The 14,231-nt window shown below is 41.5% G+C and overlaps 1 protein-coding gene across 49 annotated transcripts in view; it reads left to right on the forward strand.

Annotated features, from left to right (window-relative positions):
- The window catches only part of TTN (titin), a 300,685-nt gene that overhangs the window by 85,717 nt on the left and 200,737 nt on the right, over positions 1-14,231 (forward strand). For 47 of the 49 annotated variants that reach the window (XM_079974390.1, XM_079974400.1, XM_079974409.1 and 44 more), the window contains 27 exons: positions 618-896; positions 995-1,273; positions 1,406-1,693; positions 1,827-2,105; positions 2,221-2,502; positions 2,615-2,893; positions 2,979-3,257; positions 3,362-3,640; positions 3,781-4,068; positions 4,201-4,479; positions 4,688-4,969; positions 5,068-5,346; positions 5,476-5,754; positions 5,860-6,138; positions 6,276-6,563; positions 6,804-7,082; positions 7,293-7,574; positions 8,723-9,001; positions 9,106-9,387; positions 9,832-10,110; positions 10,206-10,493; positions 10,656-10,934; positions 11,023-11,301; positions 11,413-11,691; positions 11,818-12,105; positions 12,238-12,525; positions 13,638-13,919. The exons of the other annotated variants lie outside the window; for them this stretch is intronic. In XM_079974390.1, coding sequence (XP_079830516.1) covers positions 618-896; positions 995-1,273; positions 1,406-1,693; positions 1,827-2,105; positions 2,221-2,502; positions 2,615-2,893; positions 2,979-3,257; positions 3,362-3,640; positions 3,781-4,068; positions 4,201-4,479; positions 4,688-4,969; positions 5,068-5,346; positions 5,476-5,754; positions 5,860-6,138; positions 6,276-6,563; positions 6,804-7,082; positions 7,293-7,574; positions 8,723-9,001; positions 9,106-9,387; positions 9,832-10,110; positions 10,206-10,493; positions 10,656-10,934; positions 11,023-11,301; positions 11,413-11,691; positions 11,818-12,105; positions 12,238-12,525; positions 13,638-13,919 — 7,602 coding nt within the window. The remainder of the gene's footprint in view (positions 1-617; positions 897-994; positions 1,274-1,405; positions 1,694-1,826; positions 2,106-2,220; positions 2,503-2,614; positions 2,894-2,978; positions 3,258-3,361; positions 3,641-3,780; positions 4,069-4,200; positions 4,480-4,687; positions 4,970-5,067; positions 5,347-5,475; positions 5,755-5,859; positions 6,139-6,275; positions 6,564-6,803; positions 7,083-7,292; positions 7,575-8,722; positions 9,002-9,105; positions 9,388-9,831; positions 10,111-10,205; positions 10,494-10,655; positions 10,935-11,022; positions 11,302-11,412; positions 11,692-11,817; positions 12,106-12,237; positions 12,526-13,637; positions 13,920-14,231) is intronic. 49 annotated transcript variants of the gene reach the window in all.

Raw genomic sequence — 14,231 nt, forward strand, 5'->3', positions numbered from 1 at the left:
CAACATAAAGCATAGCCAAAAGGCAAAATCTCTACTCCTGACATCCTTCTGAGAAGCAAACTTTGGTGCCCAGTAAAAGAATTCCTCTTTTACTCTTCCTAGTCCCCTCATTTACACCAGTAGTGGGGAACCTGTGGTCCTCCAAGTGTTGCTGAACTACAATTCCCATCAGCCTCAGCCAGCATGGCCAATTTGTAGTTCATCAACATCTGGAGGACCAAAGGTTCTCCACTCCTGGTTTACATCAATGATGGGGAACCTGCAGCCGTCCAGATGTTGTTGGACCCCATAATTCCTGACCATTGGCTAATGGGGTGGGAGTTGGAGTACAATATCTAGAGTTCCACAGGTTCCTAACCTCTACTTCACCTGGATTAATTTGCCTGCTGTCAAATGTAAGACATTTACTTATTGCTCAACAAATAATGGTCCCTCTGTCTCCAGATTGAAATGGTAGATTTCCCCCTAACATTCAGAGGTAGAAATCCATAAAAGACGTTGCCATTGTATCCAGAAGGCAATTTATTTTCTTTAAAAAGCCTTAAATGCAGCACCAATCACCATATGATGCAATGATAGATAAGGGTTTTTCTTCCTTCCTTTCTTTTTCAAATTAGAACCTCCCTCTTTCATTAAGAAAATCGAAGATGTTACTGCACTCGCTGGGGATGAAGTTTTCTTACAGGCAGCTGTGAGAGGCTCAGCTCCTATTTCTGTCACTTGGATGAAGGGGAAAGATATTATTAAAGAAGATAACAAAGTCAAAGTGACCTTTGAAAATGGCATTGCAACTTTGCAAATCACAGATGTCCAGATTAGTTCTGGTGGTAAATATACATGTCTAGCTGAGAATGATGCAGGAAGCCAAACATGTTTTGGAGAATTAGCAGTTAAAGGTCAGTGTGTGAGCACTTTAAGATCGCACAATTCTTCTTATACACAGGCATATTGTTCGCATTAGGTCTATAATGACCACTGTTTAATTCTGTTATAGAGCCTGCTACTATTGTTGAGAGAGCTGAATTCATTCAGGTGACAGCAGGGGACCCAGCAACTCTGGAATACACTGTTGCAGGCACTCCAGAGCTAAAAACGAAATGGTTCAAAGACGGAAAGCCTCTGGCTTCTAACAAAAAGTATAGAATCAGTTTCAAGAACAATGTTGCTCAGTTGAAATTCTACACCGCCGAATTGCACGATACTGGCGAAATCACCTTTGAAGTTTCAAACGATGTTGGACGCAGTTCGTGCACCACCTCATTTACTGTGTTAGGTTGGTAATCCAGCAGCGCTACTGCGATTTAGATGGTAGAACAATTAGAAGGCGGGAGGTGGGAGGGGACACTCCTAAAACACTCTTTTTGATATATATTGGTTTTCTTTTCTTTGCTGTGCCTTGGAACAGATCGCACCCTTCCTCCATTCTTTACCAAACCTCTGCGGAACGTTGATAGCGCGGTTGGTGGCTCCTGCCACTTTGACTGCAAAGTATCAGGTTCTCTTCCAATAAAAGTGTCTTGGTTTAAGCATGACAAAGAGATCACTGCCAGCGCCAAGTATGCAATACGCTACGAAGAAGGTTCAGCGTCTTTGGACATCAAACACCTGGATACCAATGACGCAGGAGTGTATTCCTGTAGAGCTACTAACTCTGCAGGGGGCAAGGAAAGCCATGGAACTTTAACAATAAAAGGTTTGACATCTTCTTTTGCATTCTCTTCTCAGTATCTCTTTTAACCGTTCTTTCCCCACCCCCTTTTTAACTCCTCACTGCATTAAGTTGAACTACTGATTCTTTCCAACTCTTTCTTTCAAACAATGTGTAGAGCCACCTAGCTTTGTGACAGAGCCAGAGTCTCAAGAAATATCTCCCGGGTCAACAGTGCGTTTGAAGAGTACATTTAAGGGAACAGCACCACTCTCTGTACGATGGTTTAAGGGTGATGCTGAGCTAACCACTGGCGGAGCTTGTTACATCATGACGGAAGCTTTGTCGAGTTACTTGGAGCTTTACGCTGTGAAACCTGCTGATTCAGGCGCCTATTCTTGCAAAGTCAGCAACGCGGCTGGTTCAGCCTCATGCAGTGCAAACTTGTTTGTCCAAGGTTTGCACAACTCTTTCTCTTATGATGATATGCTTGGGTGGCGATTTGAGGTGCCTCTTATTTTTCCTTAACCTCTTTCTACAACTCTTCTTAATAACATTCTTTAATTCCACAGAACCCGCTACTTTCGTGGAAAGACTTGAGCCGTCGCAGTTGATTAAGAAAGGAGAATACGCCCAATTAGAATGTAAAGTTACAGGCACGCCTGAAATTAAAATCTCTTGGTTCAAGGATGACAGGGAAATTAAAGACAGTGCCAAACACAAGATGACTTTGGTGGGCTCCACAGCAGTACTCAGACTCCTGGATGTCACTCTTGAAGACTGTGGTGAATATACATGTGAGGCAAAAAATGATGCTGGGAAAGATACCTGCAGTAGTGTCGTGGTTGTAAAAGGTGTGTGCAAAAGTACCCCTCCACTCAATTTTCTCAGCAAGTCTTTCGAGCCTTTTAAAGGTCCCAGAACCAATTAACAACCCCCACTCTTTCTTTCTGTCTTGTGCTATAGAGTCACCTTACTTTGTCAAGGAATTTGAACCAAGGGAAGTGTTAAAAGACTCAGATGTGATACTGGAATGTGAGGTCTTAGGTACCCCTCCATTTGAGGTCTATTGGTTAAAGGACAACAAACCTGTGAGGAGCAGTAGAAAGCACAGAATAAGCATTGAGAATTCCTTGATTAGCCTCCAGGTTTTCAAGTTTGACTCTTCAGATGCAGGAGAATACCAGTGCAGGGTAACAAACGATGTAGGAAGTTGTGTCTGTAGCTCTGAGTTGGCTCTGAAAGGTCAGTACCGCCTGGAAAATATAATCATTTAATTCTGATGTTTAGTTGAGGCTAATACTCACCAAGGCATCTATTCTTTCAATAGAACCCCCACAATTTGTGAAGAGGATTGAGAACATTAGCTCACTTAGAGGAGGCACAATAGTGTTTCAAGCAACTATTAAAGGTTCCATGCCTATAACAGTCTCTTGGCTGAAAGATAATGATGACATTGTTGAAGACGATAACACCAAAATGACCTTTGTGAACAATGTGGCCACTCTTATGATCAGGGCCATAGAAGTGAAGCACGATGGGAAATATTTTTGCCAGGCTAAAAATGATGCTGGAATCCAAAGATGTTCTGCTTTACTAACAGTAAAAGGTTTGTAGAGCTTACTCCCACCTCCTTAATTTATAGCATCGCGTTTTGCTAACATCTACACTTCAAGTCACCCAGACTCATATTTGCTCCTGTATTTATCACAGAGGCAGCCACCATCACTGATAAAGCTGTTTCAATTGATGTCACGGAAGGCGACCCAGCCACATTGCAGTGTAGATTTTCAGGAACAAAAGATATTACTGCCAAGTGGTTCAGAGATGGAAAGGAGTTGACATTGGGACACAAATATAAAATCAGTGTTACCGATACAGTCTCTATGCTAAAGATTGTTTCTACAGAAAAGAAAGATAGCGGCGAATACACATTTGAGGTTTCAAATGATGTCGGAAGCAGTAGCTGTAAAGCTAGCATTAATGTCTTAGGTTTGTATTGTGTATCCCTCTTCTCTTGGGGCTGGGTTGGTTGGTGGGTGCTGGCCGCAACTGCAATTCTTATTTTCTTTTTCTGCCAAAGAAAAGCAAAGTGGCTTCTAATACATATCTTTTTGGTTTGTCTTGGGTAGATCTGATCATACCGCCTAAATTCACCAAAAAGCTAAAGAAAATGGATAGCATTAAGGGCTCTTTTGTTCACCTTGAGTGTATAGTGTCTGGTTCACACCCAATAAGTATCCAGTGGTACAAGGATGGCCAAGAGATAACTGCTAGCGAAAAGCACAAGTATTCTTTCCATGATAACATGGCATTCTTGGAGATCAACCAGCTTGAAGGTGCGGATAGTGGATCTTATACCTGCGAGGCAACAAATAAAGCTGGAAGCAACCAGTGCAGTGCCCATTTAACCGTCAAAGGTTTGGACAGCTTGTACTTTTTCTCCTAGGCGGCAGGCTTATTTGCCACGTCGCTTTGATTCTGGTTTTTGTTTATCGTTCCAAAATGAATGACCTCCCTCTTTTCCTGGTCTTTCTCCCCACTCTTTGTAGAACCCCCATGCTTTGTTGAAAAGCCACAGTCACAAGATGTGGTACCAGCTGCCAGAGTCCAACTCAAAGCTCTCGTGAGCGGCACGCCTCCCATACAAATAAAGTGGTTCAAAGATAGCAAAGAACTCCTTTCGGGAGCTTCTCGCTCAGTTTACAAAGATGACACTTCAAGCGTGCTGGAACTCTTTTCAGCCAAGACATCTGATTCAGGGAACTATATCTGCCAATTAAGCAATGACGTTGGGACAACAACCTGCAAGACAACTCTTTTTGTGAAAGGTCTGCACTTTTACATCCCGGGTTATCAGTTGCGATTTGCACAGCTCAGTCCTATGCATGTCTACTTGACTGTAAGTCCCACTGTGTTAGATGGGGATTACAGTAAGTATGTGCATAGGATTGCAATCTACCTTAGTTTTTTTGGTTGGTTTGTGTTTTTTAAAGCCAATTACTATTTTCTAAATAATTATTTTTAATTTTATTTTAGAGCCCCCTAGGTTCCTTCAGAAGCCTAGCCCTGTAGTAGCTTTGAGAAAAGGACAGTCTACCACTTTTGAATGCCAGGTAGCGGGTACACCAGAAATCCGTGTCCTTTGGTACCTTGATGGGAACGAAGTGCTGGACCATGCTAAATATGGAGTCTCGTTTGTAGACAACATGGCGACTTTTAAAGTTTCCAACGCTAAAGTGGAGGATAGCGGGACCTACATTTGCGAGGCCCGCAATGACGCAGGTAGTGAGAGTTGCAGCACTGAACTGAGAGTGAAAGGTTAGTTGCTAAGAATGTCTTTTTGCAGCTCCTTCAGCCATGTGGTTGGGTTCCTCCCCTTATTTCTGAGGTTGCTTTGTTTTCTTCTACTACTTTAGAACCTCCCACATTTGTGAGGGAGCTAAAACCTGTGGAAGTAGTAAGAACCTACGATGCTGTGTTAGAATGTGAAGTCACAGGGACTCCTCCGTTTGAAGTGACCTGGCTGAAGAACAACAACGAGATCCGAAGTAGCAAGAAATACACCATGACTGATCAGCAATCTGTTTTTGCCCTTCATATCATGAACTGTGATGTTCAGGATGTTGGCGAATACCAGTGCATTATTTCAAATGAAGGGGGCAGCTGTTCCTGTAGCACGAAAGTCAGTCTGAAAGGTCAGTTCAGTAATCATAGTAGGGGGAAAGCCTAAGAAACATTCCGTTTGTTCTCTCACCTCCTTTAGCAAATTTTAAACCTTACCCAGGTTTCATTCCGGGTTTTTTTTATATTTTTAATAAACACAGAACCCCCATCCTTCATCAAGAAGTTAGAAAACGTCCACGCTGTTTTGAAGAGCTCTGCTGTATTTCAATGCACTGTGGCTGGTTCTCAGCCTTTAACAGTGTCTTGGATAAAAGACGAAAGAATCATCGAAAACGATGACAGCTTCCACATTACATTTGAAAACAATGTGGCGAAATTGAAGATCAGGCATGTTGACCTCGGTCACAGTGGGAGATACACCTGTCAGGCAAAGAATGAGTCAGGAGTTGAGAAGTGTTTTGCTTTACTTTTAGTGCAAGGTTTGTGAGTTTTGATTCCTATTTTGATTCCTCAGTAAGCACCAGTCTTCTGCCAGTTACTCATCGGAAGACTTCAATATATTTTTGTTTTTATTCTTACTCCAGAACCTGCTCAGATCATAGAAAAAGCTAAATCAATTAAAGTTACAGAGAAAGACCCAGTCACTCTAGAATGCACTGTGGCTGGAACACCAGAACTTCAAGTAAAATGGTCCAAAGATGGCAAACAACTCATGCCCAGTAGATATTACACCATGAGCTTTGACAATAATGTGGCTAGGTTCAGGATTGAATCCATTATGAAAGAGGACAGCGGCACATACACCTTTAAGGTCGAAAATGAGTTTGGAAGCAACACCTGTGAGGCTACTTTGTCTGTACTAGGTTTGTATTTTGTTTGGTCAAAATGGAGCATGTTCTTTTTCAATCAACATTTTAATTGCCTGTGTATTGTTCATGAAGAAGAAAGACTAGAGCAAGGAATCTGATGCTACTTGCCTTCTTCCCTTCCTTCTGGGCAGATCAAGCAATCCCTCCTTCGTTTACCAAAAAATTGCCAAAAATGGATAAAATTCTGGGATCATCTATTCATATGGAGTGCAAAGTCTCTGGCTCACTCCCAATTACTGCAAAATGGTTTAAAGATGGAAAAGAGATACCCGAGAGTGCAAAATACAGGCATCTATGCCATGAGAACACTGTATCGCTCGAGGTTAATTACCTAGAGTTGACAGATTCTGGAAATTATACTTGCAGCGTAACAAATGTTGCAGGAAGTGACTCATGTAGCGCCGTCTTAACTGTGAAAGGTTTGGATTTATATCTTCTTTCTATACACTGTATAAAAATATAAATCTTTTTCAACTTCACATCATTATCTTAAGATCTTTGAATGTAGATCCCATTTAATGTTATCTATATAGAACCTTTCTTTTCTTATTAACTTTGACACATATTTTATTTCTCTTTATTGGTTTGCTGTGGCTTGCCAGGCCATATTTCTTGCGCCGGAACCTAATTAGTTTTTTTTTGTTTCTTAAAACCTTTAGAGCCACCAAGCTTCTTGGTAAAACCAGAAAGTCAATCAGCTATACCTGATTCAACAGTGGAATTTAAGGCATCTTTAAAGGGAACACCGCCTTTTAAAATAAAGTGGTTTAAAGAAGATTTAGAACTTGTGTCTGGACCTAACTGTTTATTTGGGATTGAAGGGTCAGCTGGTTTCTTAAATCTTTATTCTGTGGATGTATCAAAAAGTGGAAACTATACTTGCCAAGTTTCCAACGATGTTGGCAGCGATTCTTGTACAACCACACTGAGCATAACAGGTGTGCTAATGTGTTCTGTGTTGCTCTTTTCTTAATTGTCTTCTGCAGTCTTTTGTGTAAATGTTTCTGAGTTACTTTTCTTCCTGCATTGCTAAAACTAGAAGTTAAGCGCCCCTTTAGATGTCTCTCCCCTCTTATTCTATATACCTTTCAACACAATCCCTCTTTTCTTCCGATTTACCTTGCTTTCACTTTTCTTCCATTTCCCAGAACCTCCAAAGTTCATTAAGAAGCTAGACCCGTCTAAAGTTATTAAACAGGGCGACTCCACACGACTTGAATGTAAAATCAGTGGCTCTCCAGAAATCAAAGTGGTATGGTACAGAAATGACACTGAAGTCCATGCCAGTGAAAAATTCCAGATGTCATTCACAGATTCTGTGGCAGTCATTGAAATGAGGCATCTTGGTGCAGACGATAGTGGAGATTACATATGTGAAGCACAGAACCCTGCTGGCAGGGCAAGCTGCAGTACTAAACTCCTAGTCAAAGGTTAGAAAACATGCCTTGGCAGAACTCCTTCTCTTTGACTAACTATCTCTAAAAAGATTGAGATTAGCTCATTCTGATTCTTGTATGGCTAAGCTAACTGTTAGATTGCTATAACTGCCCATTGTGGACAGGGTCCTATTTCTCATCTAATTAGTCTCCAGGTTCATTTTAAACAAGTATTCTCTAACCTGTGGCTTTCACTCTTTCCCTCAAGAATGTTCAAAGGGATGTGGTGTATTTACTATTATTTATTTAGGTTATTTAATTATTGCAATATTTGTATGCCACTATTAAACCAAAAAACCAAAGTGGTCTACAACAACCGCATAGTAAAAACTACATTTAAAAAAACAAACAACAACAACAACCCAGAGATCAATTAGCTATTACAGAAAGATGTTTTCTTAATTACCTGCATAAGCTTGGTGGCAATTATAACCCACTCTTCATTAACATCAATGAGTGGGGTACTTAAATCAAGGCTGCAACCATCAGTCAATCAAATTTGCATCACAACACTGAGAGGGTGACAAAACATCTCCTCCAGTCAACTAATCAAATGCTTGAGTAGATGTCAGGGTTGGTGTCCACTGAATCTGCAAGAGTGACCATCACAGCTCTCTACCTGTTACAGAAAGGATAAGTAATCAGTCAGTAGGACTATATTCCATGTGAAAGGAGGAGAAAATGGGTGTTAAATGCATTCCTGCACTCACTCTTTTGGCCCAGCATTCTAGGATGGTCATTGCTTTTATTACTGAAATGACCAATTACCCTATTCCGGGTGGGCAACAGTTGCGGCCTCTTGCGGGCTGGCTGCCAGCCATTCCCAAGTGCTGGGACTCATGTGCACATTAAAGATCATCCGGCTGGCCACACTGCAGGGTGAGATTGCCTGCCAAATACACTAAACTGCCCAATCATGGGCATCTTAGTGGGTAGAGCTTTGCTGGCGGACTGGGACATGCATGCTTCCACCCTAGTCCGTTGGCTACCCTTAAAAACCAGCTGTGAAAAGAAAAGGTGCTGCTTCTGCTGCATGCATGCCTTAGCACTGGCAATTCTCACATTATATTCACATTAAACTAGCAACATATATATTGAGCTAACTTTCTTAAAATGACGCCTGATTCTTCCTTTCATCCTAGAACCGCCCATCTTTAGCAGGAAGCCGTCTCCAGTAGATACACTCAAGGGTACTGAGGTTAGCCTTGAATGTGAGATTTCTGGGACGCCACCTTTTGATATTACGTGGTATAAGGATAAGAGGCAAATCCGTAGCAGTAAAAAGTACAAAGTCGCATCCAAAAACTACCATGCAAGTGTTCACATTCTGAATATTGAAGTATCTGACATTGGTGAATACCAGTGCAAAGCTCAGAACGATGTCGGAAGCGACACTTGCGTTTGTATGGTAAAACTTAAAGGTAGGTATTATTTGAAGAAATACAGTGTGCAATCATCATTGTCTTTATAAAAATGCACAATTCTTGTTGGAACTCTTGATGCCCACTGGCTCTTTCCTCTTCAGAACCACCAAAATTCGTGACCAAAATTAACAACCTTACTGTTGTGGTGGGTGAACCAGTAGAGTTGCAGGCCACCTTGGAAGGCTCTCAGCCGATTTCGGTGACGTGGCTCAAGGACAAAGAAGAGGTCATCAGAGAAAGTGCTAACAGGACAATAACATACGTGGAAAATGTTGCCACTTTGCAGCTTGCCAAAGCAGAACCAGCAAGTGCTGGGAAGTATATCTGTCAAATCAGTAATGATGCTGGAACCCGGGAGTGCATAGCTACTTTAACCGTTCTAGGTTGGTAATGACACAAACTTGGCTTTTTATTTTCTTTAAAAAGAGAGAGAGAGTTAGTTTTAAAAGTTGGGAAGGCAAAATAACATTCAGAGCCTTGAGGTTGAGGGGGGGGCATGTCATCAGTGCACATGGTGCATTACAGAGTATTGGAGAACAGGTTCTGAAGCAAAATGTTCAGGTAACCCACTGGTGGCTTCATACTGCTCTGCTCCTATTGGTTGGGCAGTCAGCTCCTCTTCTCTGGAAGACAAATAAGTGGCATGGTGGTGTTTACTCTGTTTCTCAATTCTAGAAAAGAAAAGCCATTAATAGCTTTGTAGTGGCTCCTTTCCAAAGCAGAAAACTGTGGCTTTAGAGAAGTGATTTCTCTAATTGCAGTATTAAGCCATGTGGCTAAGGAGACAGTGATATTCACACGTAGATATTGCTTGAATCTCTTTCCAGAGCCAGCTGTCATCACCGAGAAGGCAGAACCAATGAAAGTCACCGTCGGAGACATTTGTACCCTAGAGTGCAAAGTGGGTGGAACACCAGAACTTTCAATAGGCTGGTTTAAGGATGGAAAAGAATTAACAACTAGCAACAAATACAAAATTACCTTCTACAACAAAGTGTCCACACTTAAAATTCTTGATTCAGAAATGGAAGACAGTGGCTTATACACTTTCGAGGTGCAGAACAATGTTGGCAAAAGCAGCTGCACAGCTTCCGTCGATGTTCTGGGTCAGTTCTGTTGTTTCTCTTCATTGTATTTCCACCAGGAAATGGTTCTCCTTTGTGGGGTCCTCATTTTCTTTTGTTTACCTCCTCTTACACAGATCGGATTATTCCACCTTCTTTCACAAGAAAACTTAAAGAAACTCATGGTGTACTGGCTTCTTCAGTGATTCTTGAGTGCAAAGTGGCTGGATCCCTTCCCATTACAGTCGCTTGGTTCCATAATGGACATAAACTCACCAGTGGGGAAAAACATCAAATCTCATTTTCAGACCATGTTTGCAGTTTGCACATTGGTTCACTGAACTCATCTGATACAGGAACTTATGCATGTAAAGCTGCTAATGTGGCAGGCTCTGATGAAACCAAGGCTGCTTTGATTGTACAAGGTCAGTATTCAATAAGTGGCTAACACTTTGCAGAAATCTTCCATAATCTTTATTCTTGCAAAATTGCATTCTCTTGGTGCTGTGATTTGAGGAAAGTTTTATTTTAACTTTATGATTCATTCATTATCGACTGATCTGTTGTTACTTTCAATCCTTCTTTAGAACCACCCTCTTTTGAGAAGGTACCTGAATCTGTGGATATTTTACCAGGCAAAAGTGTTACATTTTCTGCTGTTATTAGAGGAACACCACCATTTAAGGTGAGGTGGTTTAGAGGCGTCAATGAACTCGTACCAAGTGATAAATGTAACATCTACTTGGAAGATTCGGTCACAGACCTGGAGCTGTTTGATGTAGAGCCACAACAGAGTGGAGAGTATACTTGTGTTGTGACTAATGAGGCTGGCAAAGTGTCTTGTACGGCACATCTTTCTGTAAAAGGTTGGTACAGGTTGCACTTTTTCGCTTTGGAATGTTTAGGTGTTTGTGCAGCGTTGATGCCAATACTTGACTTCTTATTGCTCACTAGAACCAGCCGTTTTTGTGAAGAAGCTCAGCGACCATTGTGTGGAGCCAGGCAAATCCATAATTCTAGAGAGCAGGTACACTGGTAGCCTTCCGATTTCAGTGACATGGAAGAAGAACGGCGTAACTTTAGGCCAGTCTGAAAAGTGCAGCATCACCACAACAGAGAAGTCATGCATTCTGGAAATTCTTAACAGTACAAAGGATGATCAAGGAGAATACACATGTATGGTTGAGAATGAGGCTGGAGAAGATATCTGTGAAGCACTGGTATCCACTTTAGGTCTGTCTTTAGCACCTTCTTAATAATATTTTTTTTATTTAAAAACCTCATTGTTTCTTCATTGTGGCGTTCAGGTGCCATTATCCTAATGCTGACTCTTTGTGTCCCCAGAACCTCCTTCCTTCGTCACTCACTTGGGACCTCTTGAGGTGTCAGTTGGAGACTATACCACTTTGCAATGCCAAGTTACTGGGACCCCAGAAATTACAATATCTTGGTTCAAAGGAGATACAAAATTAAGATCTACTCCTGAGTATAAGATGTACTTCAAAGATAATGTTGCTACACTTATTTTTAACAAAGTGGATGCCAGTGACAGTGGGGAATATATTTGCAAAGCAGAAAACAGTGTCGGAACGGCCTCTTCAAAGGCTGTCTTAGCAGTTCAAGGTGATTATTTTATCTGGGATTGGTTAAAAACTCATACTTACAGATCTTTCACTCTTTAAAAAACGTTTTCACCTGTCCTGATGCCTGCATAAGCCGTATGTTCATTGCATGCTTCTTTTCTTGCAGAGCGAAAACGTCCACCTTCTTTTGCAAGGAAATTAAAGGATACAGAGCAAACCGTTGGCTTCCCAATCAAATTAGTTTGCCGTCTAAATGGGTCAGAGCCAATTAGTGTTACATGGTATAAGGATGGTGTGCCTTTAAGAGATGACTTTAATGTGCAGGCCTCTTACATAGATAACGTGGCAACTCTTCAGCTGTTGCAAACTGAGATGAGTCACACTGGGCAATATTCTTGCACAGCAACCAATCCTGTAGGGACTGCTACTTCTAGCGCTAGGCTCACAGTCTCAGGTTAGTTTCATACTCTCTTGTTTTCATCTGTTACGTTCAACCACTTTTCCTAACCTCTAAAAACATTTTACAGTATTTAGCTTTAGCGCGTCTGAAAGAAATCCAATCGTTCCTCTTCATTTTATTCCCCAGAACGCAAACAAGCTCCCTCCTTTGATATCACACCCGAGTCCAAAGATCTTCCTGTTGGAGAAAGTGCTGACTTTGAGTGTCATGTTACTGGAGCCCAACCTATACATGTAACGTGGGCTAAAGATGGCCGCGAGATCCGTACAGGAGGAAACTATGCCATTACCTTTGTAGCAAATACAGCCCATTTGAGAATTCTGAGAGTAGGCAAAGGAGACAGCGGACAGTATACTTGCCAAGCTAGCAATGATGTTGGGAAAGACTTTTGCTCGGCTCAACTTAATGTGAAAGGTATTTGAATTTAAGTTGGCTGATCTTTTGTGCAGAAAAGGGATTTTCTTGGGATTTCTTTTCCACAGAATTCTTTGTTTCTAACTGTTAGAAGCTAAAAAGAAAAAGGCAGACCTCTTTCAAATTAACAAAAATTCATAGGAAACTATCTGTAAGTATTTAAGTTCCGAACTATTTTCTTCTCCTTACTGTGTCTTGAAACCCCAGTAGAGCAAAAGAATAATGTTTGCGCTCATAGAAATGTGATGGATTCTTATGACAAATTACACGCGCCGGTTGTGATTTACAGATGCCCATGTTAAATATAGCTTTTATAGCATTCTTTGGTTTTTCTTTGCTGTTGTAAAAGTCGAGGTGGATTTGATTCATTTACAGTTTATGTATAATTTACATTCTAAAAAATAGTTGCATGGGAAAATATACATAGATAGCTTGATCCATTAGCAGGGATTTATCAAGAGTTTTGCACAGGAGTTTTGCACAGGAGTTTTGCACAAGATGTCGACAAGTTGAAAGGGGAGTGGGGAAATAGCAATTGGCCTCTGCACTCGTGCACCTGTCAGGGATGTCATCTTAGCATCCCACCCCCAGGCTGAAATTTTGAGAGGGCTTTGAGTGCCAGTCAACAAACAGATGAGATGGAAGCAGATGGAACGCTTGGGCACAGATAGGCTCCTTCCTCCCCTCCTCCAGATTATTGTACCTGGGAGAGGCTTATCTCATAAGTATTGATTCTCAAAATATCCATCTGTTTTGGGGAGCACAGGTGCAGGAGAAGAGTTCTCCTATGTTGATTCTGGGTGCTAATTTCCCGCCAATCTCCCTTCTTTGTAGTGGACTGGCATTAAGGGAGGCATGAGGAAACAAAAGCTGTATTTTGCTGTGTTTGCTGTTCAGTGAATCAGTGCCATGGCTTATTTCAGCAGAAATGTCAGAATTTTTGCAGTTTTTTTTTTAAAAAAAAATAGAGGTTTCTCATACACTTACTAATTTTTGTTGTTATCCTCCTTGATAATACCATATTATGATTCCCACTGCAAATTTTTTTTGCGTGTTCTTAATAGTTCTTATTCCTCTCTATATTGAATATTACTTTCCTTCTGGCTTGTCAGAACCTCCTAAATTTGTGAAGAAACTGGAACCATCAAGAATGCTGAAACAGGGCGATTCATGTCAACTTGAATGCAAGATCAGTGGTTCCCCAGAAATCAGAGTTGTGTGGTACAAGAATGACCACGAAATCCATGCTAGCGACAAGCACCGTATGGCATTCAGTGACGGCACAGCAGTGCTGATCATTGTTGATGCTACCCATGAAGACAGTGGAGATTACATTTGTGAAGCTCTTAATTCTGCTGGCACCGCAAGCTGCAGTACAACAGTCACAGTGAAAGGTTAGATGCCAATGTCTACTCTGACTTCCTCCACTCTACCCAACCCTTAGGAGCACTGGAAGGTGTTTTGTTTTTTTCCCATACGGAGTCAGACCATTGGTCCATCTACCTTAGTGTTATCTTCACTGACTGAGAGTGGCTCTCCAGGATTTCAGTCAGGACTCTCTCCCAGCCCTACCTGCAGATGCTGGGGAGTTGAACCTGAGGTCCTCTTCATTCAGAGCAGATGCTCTACCAGTGAGCTGCAGGCATCCCCCTACTTTACCCTTAAATGGTTGGATGATAATGCTATAATGCTGGGGACGCATAGTC

Source organism: Podarcis cretensis, assembly GCF_951804945.1.
Source record: "Podarcis cretensis genome assembly, chromosome: 1".
Taxonomy (NCBI): domain Eukaryota; kingdom Metazoa; phylum Chordata; class Lepidosauria; order Squamata; family Lacertidae; genus Podarcis; species Podarcis cretensis.